General features: G+C 31.8%; 1 protein-coding gene across 1 annotated transcript in view; it reads left to right on the forward strand.

Annotated features, from left to right (window-relative positions):
* The first annotated feature begins 2329 nt into the window (after positions 1 to 2329).
* The window catches only part of LOC111380946 (Niemann-Pick C1 protein-like), an 18201-nt gene continuing 9698 nt past the window's right edge, over positions 2330 to 10832 (forward strand). Inside the window, exons 1-19 of the mRNA XM_023004622.1 lie at positions 2330 to 2596; positions 2733 to 2794; positions 3468 to 3567; positions 3784 to 3891; positions 4086 to 4202; positions 4456 to 4606; positions 4971 to 5218; positions 5534 to 5722; positions 6178 to 6254; positions 6356 to 6473; positions 6734 to 6817; positions 7047 to 7139; positions 7266 to 7367; positions 7641 to 7709; positions 7828 to 7923; positions 7999 to 8106; positions 8356 to 8469; positions 8707 to 8915; positions 10764 to 10777. Of these exons, the coding sequence (XP_022860390.1) occupies positions 2552 to 2596; positions 2733 to 2794; positions 3468 to 3567; positions 3784 to 3891; positions 4086 to 4202; positions 4456 to 4606; positions 4971 to 5218; positions 5534 to 5722; positions 6178 to 6254; positions 6356 to 6473; positions 6734 to 6817; positions 7047 to 7139; positions 7266 to 7367; positions 7641 to 7709; positions 7828 to 7923; positions 7999 to 8106; positions 8356 to 8469; positions 8707 to 8915; positions 10764 to 10777 (2104 nt within the window). The 5' untranslated portion in view covers positions 2330 to 2551. The remainder of the gene's footprint in view (positions 2597 to 2732; positions 2795 to 3467; positions 3568 to 3783; positions 3892 to 4085; positions 4203 to 4455; positions 4607 to 4970; positions 5219 to 5533; positions 5723 to 6177; positions 6255 to 6355; positions 6474 to 6733; positions 6818 to 7046; positions 7140 to 7265; positions 7368 to 7640; positions 7710 to 7827; positions 7924 to 7998; positions 8107 to 8355; positions 8470 to 8706; positions 8916 to 10763; positions 10778 to 10832) is intronic.

Raw genomic sequence — 10832 nt, forward strand, 5'->3', positions numbered from 1 at the left:
TAATGTGGCCAAACATGAGCTAAATAAAATGTTATCAAATTCAAGAATATTCAATAATTAAAGCATCATCCCACTTTGTGCACGAATTCATTTCTTCACGATTTCGCATTGATTATTCCTTGTTAATTATAATTTATTTGACCACGAGGGGAAAATAAACGAAAAATATGATCACTTCAATCGACTGGGCAAAAATTCATTCATCTGTCGACCTAATAAATTATTTATATCCTAATAAGCCCCTGTTTGAGTCCGATTAACCACATAATCTTCAATAAAATAATATTACACATAAATCAAAAAAATTTCAACCACTCATTTTTTTTAAAAAAATATTATTCATCTCATTATAATGCCAAATAATAGGGTTCAAACACACCCTAAGTTTAAAAAGTATAAACAGAGCACACAATGCGAAATTTAACTCGATAATTTACAACTATCGATCTTTTCAAAAAATTCAAAACAACTAAGGTAAGTATACGTGAAAGTTGGAGTGCTAGAAAGAGGAGTTTCCGCGTTCAAACTCCTCTATGTTAATGTTTAAGCTCCATTTTCTCAACAAAGGCATTTTAAAATAGTATTTTGATTGATAACATGTGATTAAAAAATAAAAATAAAAATAAAAAGTTTTGATTTTGCGTATAATATTATATTATTGAAGAATGTGTAGTTGAAAATAAGAGAGAAAAATATATTTTAAAAATAATGGGAACCAAACAAGGACTATAAGTCATTTTCTATTAAAGGAGCTTAAAGTCCCGACTTTATATTTGTATATTTAGGCCCTGTTTGGCACCCATTTTTATCAAAATGCATTTTTCTCTCTCTTCTTTTCAACCACACATTCTTTATTAAAATAATATTATACGTAAATAAAAAACTTTTTCATATTTTTCAACCACACATTTTCCATCAATTTACTATTCAAAAATGCATTTTCACATAAAAATTCCTACCTAACACCCTCTTAATCGACCAAGTCTTGATACTCATTCATTGTCAAGGCTTAGATTTTGAAGAACCATTACAAAAAATAGGGGAAAAAAGTAATTTAATTGGATACGACTAGAAGAAAATTCATAAATTATGTCACGTACTTGTAAATTTAGTTTGGATAATTCAGTTCACATATTAAATATGCTATTGGGATCGACAATAAATTAATAAATAATGATCAAGAGGCAACCGTTTTGAAAATTAATCAATTATAATCTTACAAGTCAACCAAACAATTTCATTAGGCTGATTAATTTCGCAAATATCTCCCTCTCAAAATAGTTATTTCTCCTCTCGTTCTAGTTGAAGCATCTCAACTAGAAAATTTAGAATGTGAAACTCATAGTTAGATAAAATGATTTGTTAATTATATTTACATTTGATCTTTTATTATAATTATTTCATCAATAAAATCATTTGAACCTAATTTTATAGTCAATTAACTTGGCAAAAATTCGCTCATCCGTGAACCTACTATTATTTATACCCTAATATTAAGTTTAAAAAGAATAAATAGAGCACACGCAAATATATGAATATTAACTCGATTCTTTAAAACTATCAAACTTTTCAAGAAATTCAAAACGACTAAAGTGTACATGAAAGTTTAAAAGTATATGAAAGTAGAACTGCTAGAAAGAGGAGTTACCATGTTCAAACTCCCCCGTGTTATATAACTAACGCTATAAGTTATTTTCTATCAAAGGAGCTTAATATTTTGACTTGATATTGTATACTCGATCGACCAAGTCTCAGTAACTGTTCACAGTCAAGGATTAGATTTTCAAAAACAATTAAAAAATAGGAATAAAAAAGTAATTTAATTAGATACGACCGGAAGAAAATTCATAAATTATGTTACGTATTTGTAAATTTTGTTTGGATAATTCAGTTTAACATATTAAACATGCTATTGTCATCGATAATAAGTGAACAACTAATAATCAAGAGGCAACTCTTTTAAAAAATAATCAATTATAATCTTACAAGTCAACCAAACAATTTCATTAGCCTAATTAATTTCATAAACATTAAAATAACTTTTGATAAACGTCCAAATCATATTTCTTAGTCAGTGCAGAAAATACAAAAAAGAAAAAAGAAAAACATTCCCGTTCACATTCAACCGACTAGGAGATTACCGAAAAGCCCTTTTGCCAACAGTAAAGTATAATCATACGTTTAGATTATACGATAAGATTTGGCCAAAAAAAATGAAAAAAACGTCATTCATAAAAAAGTGACGAAAGCGAGGGTATTTTCGTCAAAAAAATCCTTAAATGCTCCAGTTTCGGTCTCTCCTTTAAAACTCGTAAAGTTCGGAATTCCAACTCTATATTGACTGTGTGTGTAAAGGTCTATATGTATATACACACTTTCGTATTGACTAAATTCTCTCCCAAAAATTCCATTTTTGATTACTATTACTACATAATTACATACATTACATTGGTGAATATATATACACATACACAAAGCAGCTTCCTTTTCATTTTAATTTGTCTTCTTAAAAGCCCATTGTTTTATACTGGGCTTAGCACACTGAAGAAACATGAGATTCCTCCAACTGTTTGGCTATGTAGTTTTTATGTTTAAGGTAATTTGCTGCAAAATTTTGTTTTGGTTTCCGGATTTATTTTAAAGAGATTAATTGAAGTTTAAGGATGTTCGATCTTCAAATGGGTTGCAGAATTGTGGAAATTCTAGTTGATTTGGAATAAATATGATTGCAGGTGTTACTTATCGTATCTATAGTAAATGCAGAAAGGTCTTTAGCTGCTAATGCCACATTGAGGTAATTTTCTTCTTCTTCTTCTTCATTTTTCCCCCCTAGAAAAAATGCTTTCTTGAAAAATATTGATAATAATTATAGTTTAATTTTGCTTCTGCCTTAAGGTGGGCGAAATTATGTGTACTGATCACTATTCTATGGGTGTTTTTCCCCCCCAATATAATAAGATATAAATGAATTATTATTGTTTTACTTAAGCGAGAAAATGGGTTGAATGATCACGGGAATAAAATTCTTTTCCAATTTAGATGTTTCTATTATTTTTATCAATATCGAGCACATAATGAATTGTTCAATTTTCTGTGGGATTAATGCAAGTCATGGTAAAGAGCTTTTCAAAATGACCAAAAAAATTTTAAAAAAATAAAATAATAATAATAATAAAATAAAAAATTATGAAATTTGGTGGATGAATTTCTTGAAATTATTATTCGTATGCTGTAATTTTCTTATACTCCCAAATTCTGATTTGACAGTCTTGTATTCATCCGGTAAACTGATTTCATGTGTGCAGTTGTATTGTATTTCTGGATATCATTCTTATATTATTGCTCAAGGCCATGAGATAAAAAAAAAAAAATAACAAACTTGAAGAATCCTTATTTTGCTACTAGTATTAGAAATATGATCTTTATTAGGCTTGGATAACTTATCTCAATTTATTCCAATTGGTTAGAGAAAGGCATTCCGAAGAATATTGTGCCATGTATGACATCTGTGGAGCACGCAGTGATGGGAAAGTAGTGAATTGTGCTTTCAGTTCCCCATCTTTTAAGGTAGGTAATGTTGGCAAAGCTTTTTGCTTAAACTTCTCTTATATTCCTCCCAATTCTTGGTCGATTGTCAAGAAAATGAGCTAAAATATTTATTTATATATTTACAGTATAGTCCACATGACTCCAGTCCCATCCAGTCCTTTCTGAACATGCTTTTAGTGTATTAAAGTTGTATGTGTCTTCATGTTTTTTTTATTCTTATTTTTGTGCTTACAGCCAGATGAATTACTTTCAGCAAAGATTCAAAGTTTGTGCCCCACTATTACTGGAAATGTCTGTTGTACAGAGGTTCAGTTCGAGACTTTGCGATCGCAAGTCCAACAAGTAAGAGCATTACATTAAAACTAATTGCTCCGTTTCAGCTGTTTTTCAAATAAGGGATATGCTTTTTCTAAAATAAAAATAAAACATTGAAAGGACTGTGTTGGTTATTATAAAATTATTTCGTGTTACTGTTTATTTTTCTACATCTTTGATAAAACATATCAACTTATTCTGTCTTATCATTTTTATTGCAGGCAATCCCTTTTCTTGTAGGATGTCCAGCATGCTTGAGAAATTTTTTGAATTTATTCTGTGAGCTTACATGTTCTCCCAATCAAAGTCAGTTTATCAACGTGACTTCCATTTCCAAGGTGAGTAATTCAACTTATTCGTAAGTTTGTGTTCGTGTGAAAATTGAGCACACATCAGACCTTTAAAAAAAATTGAATCTAATCTACGTGTAGGGGCATGTATGGACTAAATTCAAATAAATAAATTTGTTCTCTACCAGCTTATGTTTTAGATGAGTTGGTTTCACATTGCCAGCCTACCCTGCACGACTACTCTATTATTTGACTTTGGATTTCTTTTATTTTCTTGTATATGTTTTTTTTTTTTTATCAGGTCGGAAATAATTCGACTGTGGATGGAATTGACTTTTACATCACTGACACTTTTGGTGAAGGAATGTTTGAATCCTGCAAGGATGTAAAATTTGGTACTATGAATACTCGAGCAATAGAATTCATTGGTGCTGGTGCTAAAAATTTTAGAGGTAAACTGATACTCCCAGTTTTGTCACGTACGTGGAATCATACAAGCATGTATGTTTCTTGCAAATGCATCAAGTTCTTTTAGCTAGTCCTTCCAATTTTTCCTTACTTGTGTTTGGCGAAGCTTAAACAATTTACTTATAAGTAATTTTTTTCATTGATTAATATTGAAATTAATTACCTACATATTTTGGCAATAGCACAAGAGTTACTTCCAAAATAAATTACTATTTTTACTTAAAAGAAACAAAAATGTAGGTTATCCAAATATCTTTGGAAACTAAACATAACTCGTGCTTACTTTTGAGTAAGCAAAAAATGCGATTTATTCTTGAATGCTTGCTGACACGTAATTATATATGGCAGAGTGGTATGCTTTTATTGGTAGAAAAGCACCGCTTGGTGTGCCGGGATCACCGTATGCTATTAATCTTTCGCCTAATGCCCCCGAGTCATCTGGAATGAAACCTATGAACGTGTCGACATATTCATGTGGTGACACTTCCTTAGGCTGTTCATGTGGTGATTGTCCTTCATCTCTGGCCTGCTCAAATTCAGCACCTTCTTCCCCTAACCAGGAAAATTTGTGTTCAGTGAGAGTAGGGTCTCTTAAGGTGAGAGAAAAATCAATTTGGATGGTCAATTTATTTTGTCTGAGACATTCTTTGGACGTGTTAATTCATTTTAGTTTAGTTTCTTCTAATAATTTGCATAACAAAGAAGTTTGAAAGACTGCAATCTGCTGTATACTTTAATGGCACATTTGTGAGGGAGGATTGGATTACACCGGACAATATCAAGGATGAAAAAAGAAGTTAAAATCGCGTTCATTATATTTTGGAGTCTTATCCACTACTTCATACCAAACATGCACTAAAATAATTTATATGATTTAAAATTAATGCATTTGGAGTTCTTGATTCGTGCAGGCAAAATGTGTTGATGTTGCTGTTACAATATTGTACATTATATTGGTTTCTGCGTTTCTTGTGTGGGGTTTCGTCCATAGAAAAAGAGGAAGGATTTCTGTTTCTAGAAAAAAACCATTAGTTAATGTCACCAATGGTGGTGTTGTTCGTCAAGTAAACAAGCAGAAGGATGACGATATCCCAATGCAGGTGCATGCCATTTCATAACTTCTGAGTTACTTTTTGCTTGTTAAGTCTGCTATTTTTTACGATGTATGGATACAGCACCATAGGGACACGTTAATACGAAATTTTGAACAAAGCAGGATATGGACATGTATCCCGGAGTGTTTGCGTCCGATACGAGTCGGGTGTCGAGATGAAAATCTAGGAGGACTGTATCATAGGCTATTCAATCAGAGTTTGACGTTTTTATATTCTTGCCTGTTTTCTACTGTTCCTTGCATCATAGCACTGAACATGGAAGCAACAGATACATGTAGAATTAATGTGATTTATTTGGATGATTTCTTTGCATTTTAAAATTTACTGGTTGGTTACTTTTAAGTTCATCTTTGACGTTTCATTTCTGAGTTCTCTATAGATCATCTCCAAAGTCTACTTAACATTATTTTTTTTCCTCTTTTACTACTTTCAATTATCAGATGCTTGAGGACGTTCCCCAAATTTCTAATGGCATTCAACTTTCAATTGTGCAAGGATACATGTCAAAGTTTTACAGGTCACTTACCATACCATTTACACCAGTACTAGCTAGGAACTTTCAAGGATAACTTCTTTAAGAAGGACTATTTGACACAGTGGACCACATCTCTATTTCAGGAGATATGGAACATGGGTTGCTAGGAATCCAAAACTCGTGCTGTGTTCATCATTGGCTACTGTTCTTGTGCTTTGCTTAGGTCTTATTCGTTTCCAAGTAGAGACAAGGCCTGAGAAGGTATTATAAGTGAAGCTTTGATGTGTCTATGACATTTGCTTCACTTTCTAATTATAATGCATAATAGACATGCTTATGTTTGTCTAAATTATAATCAATGTTCATGTTCTTGGTCAATGTACTTTGAGGTGCTTCACATGTTATATCACCTGACTAAGATCTTTGGACAAAAGTTTTTATCTTTTGTTCATATTGATGCTCTATGTATTTATATATGTTGCTTCTATTGTGATTGACTCTTAAAACCACTAATGTTTCAGCTATGGGTTGGCCCCGGGAGTAGAGCTGCCGAAGAAAAACAATATTTTGACAACCACCTTGCCCCTTTTTACAGAATCGAGCAGGTTTAATATCAATTTGTGCATTTCCTTTTGTATATATCCATTTTTATCCAGTTTCATTCTGTTGTATTAGACATCTCCTCTCAAGATAATTCCGATCCAATCCAATTGATATTAAGCTTTAGTTTTGTTTAGTAATTTGTGGTTGCTAGCTGTCAGGAATTTTCAAAATCTCTTCCCCCCACCCCAACCCACCCCACTGGGTTGAAAAACTAATACCAAAATTTTGCAGCTCATAATAGCAACAATCCCAGGAACGGGTGGAAAAGCACCGACCATTGTGACAGAAAACAATATTAAGTTACTGTTTGATGTCCAGAAAAAGGTGATTCTTTCTATTATTTTTATGTAATGAGAAGGCATTACTTTAGTTATGTGATATAAAACTTATGTCTTACTTAATTAGAACTAAAAGATTCTTAGGGGAATATATTTCTTCTTATTTTGATAGGTAGATGCTATCCAAGCTAATTTCTCTGGTAAGATGGTATCTCTGACTGACATTTGCATGAAGCCCCTGGGCAAAGATTGTGCTACTCAGAGTGTTCTTCAGGTATCACGTTTTAATAAATCCTAAGAGTGTAGCACATGCTTCCTTTATTTTTTGGCATTTACAATGTAACAGAAAGGTCTAAATTCCCAGTGTTAACAATATTTCAATAACTGAATACCAATATCTGTCTATAATAATTTTCATAAGGCTTCAATAATTATGTTTTTGCTATGATGACAAAGCTCTTCTATGTATTCCAACAATTTCTCCTTGGATGTATTTAATGTTAATAAGCCTATGGCTGAACTTAACTAAGCCTACTTGGTGTGACAGTATTTCAAGATGGATCCTGCAAACTATGATGGTTTTGGGGGTCTTGAACATGTTGAATATTGCTTTCAGGTATGTTCTGCGATCTACATCTTCATGCCATGAGATTCTAAATCTGTTTTTTACATTTGCTTTTCGTTTAATTGAGCTTTAAGAGATACTTATCAAAAAATTATATGGTTTCTTTTAGCATTATACTTCAGCGGACAGGTGCATGAGTGCATTTAAAGCTCCACTTGATCCAAGCACTTCTCTGGGTGGTTTCTCTGGAAATAACTATTTGGCGGTAATTTGCATCCCTGTTATATGTTCTTCTATAAATGAGGTCTCCAGAAATCAAGTTATATTTTTCCTGACACAGGCTTCTGCATTTATTGTGACATATCCTGTCAACAACGCAATTGATAAGGAAGGGAATGATACTAAGAGGACAGTGGCATGGGAGAAAGCCTTCATCCAGCTAGCAAAGGTTTGCAGTCGTTCTTTGTGTATATATTTTATGTTTTCTTCGTAACTGTCCTTGCGTGCACATGCGTAAAAAAATGTGTCGAGGTGATCTCACGTGCACTAATAAAAACATGAATTATTGTATTGGTATTAACCATGAATAAAAGAATTTTGATTTTGATTTATGGCTGCATATTGATAATTCACAGAATGTTCTATATATACTATTTCATTGAAATGACCTGGATTCTCATCCAATTCTGTTGTACAGGAGGAACTCTTGCCAATGGTCCTGGCTAAAAATTTAACACTCACATTTTCATCAGAAAGTTCAATTGAGGAAGAACTAAAAAGAGAAAGTACTGCAGATGCTATTACAATCTTGGTAAGAAAATGAACCCCCCCCCTCAAAAAAAAAAGAAAATAAAAATAAAATTCTTATCAAATACCTCTTTAGTTCAAAAGAGGTGGAAAATTTTTCTTCTTAATTATAATGAAACTCATGCCGTCAATACGTTAACCGTTTGTTCCACCTGTCAATATCAATGAGAGTATTTAATTTAATTCTCATCTTCAGCTGCCTGCTTTATGTTATCTGAACATATTTTCTGTTCCATGTCAGATAAGCTATCTTGTAATGTTTGCTTACATATCTTTGACTCTGGGAGATACTCCTCGTTTCTCCTCTTGCTATATCACATCTAAGGTATGTTTTTATGGAAAACCCTTTGGTGTGTTTGCATTTATCTGTGAGATCTTCTTGGGTCTGTTTGGGAGAGATTTTTCCAACTTAAAAATAAATTTTTTTTTGGTAGAATGTATGTCTAAAAAGTAGGAAAAAGTTATGCGTCTCATAGAATGTGTGGTTGAAAATGATTTTTGGGAGAAATGATCATTAAAAAATATCTCCCAAACAAGCTCTAAATATTTAAATGGGGTACTTTTGACATTAGCTGATTATACTTCACATTTAATTTCATTTAATATGAGGTCTTGTTCCAACTTTTTTAATCTATTAAGGTCTTACCATTTTCTCCGTTTCTTTCTACATTTTCCAATGACACAAGCCTGAAATTCCTTTGTAAAACTGAAAAAAATCTATCAACTTTCTAGAAGACACAACACCTTATATTCTGAACTCTTAGCTGCAATGTCATTTTTGTAATTTGTAGAGAAAGTGGACATTTGAAAATGAGAGCCTGTTTGGGAGTGATTTTGAGAATTGATTTTTTGACCGTTAGGAGAAAAATAGGGTCCACATGTGAGAGAAGAAGTCAAATATGATGGCTAGAATTAGGGGTGTAAGCGGTCCGATTTTACCGGTTTTTGACAGATTTTCAAACCAAACTGTTTAAAACGGTTTGAAAAAAACTCAAACCTAAACCAACCATTTTGAACGGTTTGAAAAAAACTCAAACCTAAACCTAACGGTTTGGTCCGGTTTTAAACTGTCGGTTTCACCATATAATTTTTTGCCGTCTACTTTTATGTCATTAATTCATTGAATTTAATATATATTTATATCTCACTAGTAATAAATCTAAAACAAACTAAGCCATTGTTTGAACCAAATTTTTGGGACAAAAAAATGAAATTTTGGACAGTTATTCCACAAGTTCAGCCGCCTTTGTTGACCTGCTATTTTATGTGTGGGACCCAACCTCCTCTCCAATAGTCAATTTTCTCATTATGATGATATGGAAAATATGGCTCAAATAGGGGCTAAATATATTTACTATAAATTTAAATATTAACTAAATCAAAGTGAAATCACAATAAACTAAAAAATAGTTTTTTTTTTTCATTTTTGTTCACACTTTTTAGGCTAATGACGATACAATAACGTTACAATACAAGTTTACTAAACTAGATATAAGGTTCAAAAAATATAATAATATCCAACAAGACCTCGTGATCATCATATCTGAAAAAAATGATACTGATTAAATAAAGAACATAACCAACCACAATAATAAAGCAATTGTTTATAATATATAAACATAACAATTACACAAGTTTACGTTTGTATGATGTTACGAAACACATTTAATTTCAGATTCTTAACTTAGTTTGCTCAAAAAATTATTGATTTGAAACTTTATTTGTAGCAAATATTATCACCGAAAGTATAAGATCTCTTTGTCTCTGATTTGGTATAATGGACTTCAATTCAACTTTGAAGAGCGTGAAAAATCTGAAAAAGAAGTGTGTGGTGCCGGTGGCTCAAAACTGTATTGGGTGTCGACTGGAGTTCATCTAAATTTTGAAGAGGAAAAAGACTTTTGATAGATTATGTTAGTCTTGAAATTATTATATATATATTAGAATTATTGGATGATGATGATGATGATAATAATAATAATAATAATAATAATAATAATATATCTGTATTATAAAATTAGGAATTGACAAAAATACTCACAAATGACAAAACTATTGAATTTTACATATTTGGAAGAATTTTCAAAAAATTTCGTTTTTTTTATTTCTTTATTTTTATATATTTTTTCGCCGGTCCGGTTTGGTTTTAAACCGCAATTAAAATTCTCAAACCTAAACCAAACTATGTTGACTGGTTTGGTTTGGGTCAAAATCATTTCGTTGACCGGGTTCACGTGGCACCAAACTGACGGTTTCTAAAATGCGGTGTCGGTTTGGTTTTCCGGTTTTTGCATACAGCCCTAACTGGAATAGTGAAATAACGGTCAAAAAATCAATTTTTTTTGGTGAAAAAATCGGGCCCAAACA

This window comes from Olea europaea, unplaced genomic scaffold (assembly GCF_002742605.1).
Source record: "Olea europaea var. sylvestris unplaced genomic scaffold, O_europaea_v1 scaffold2234, whole genome shotgun sequence".
In the NCBI taxonomy this organism is placed as follows: Eukaryota; Viridiplantae; Streptophyta; class Magnoliopsida; order Lamiales; family Oleaceae; genus Olea; species Olea europaea.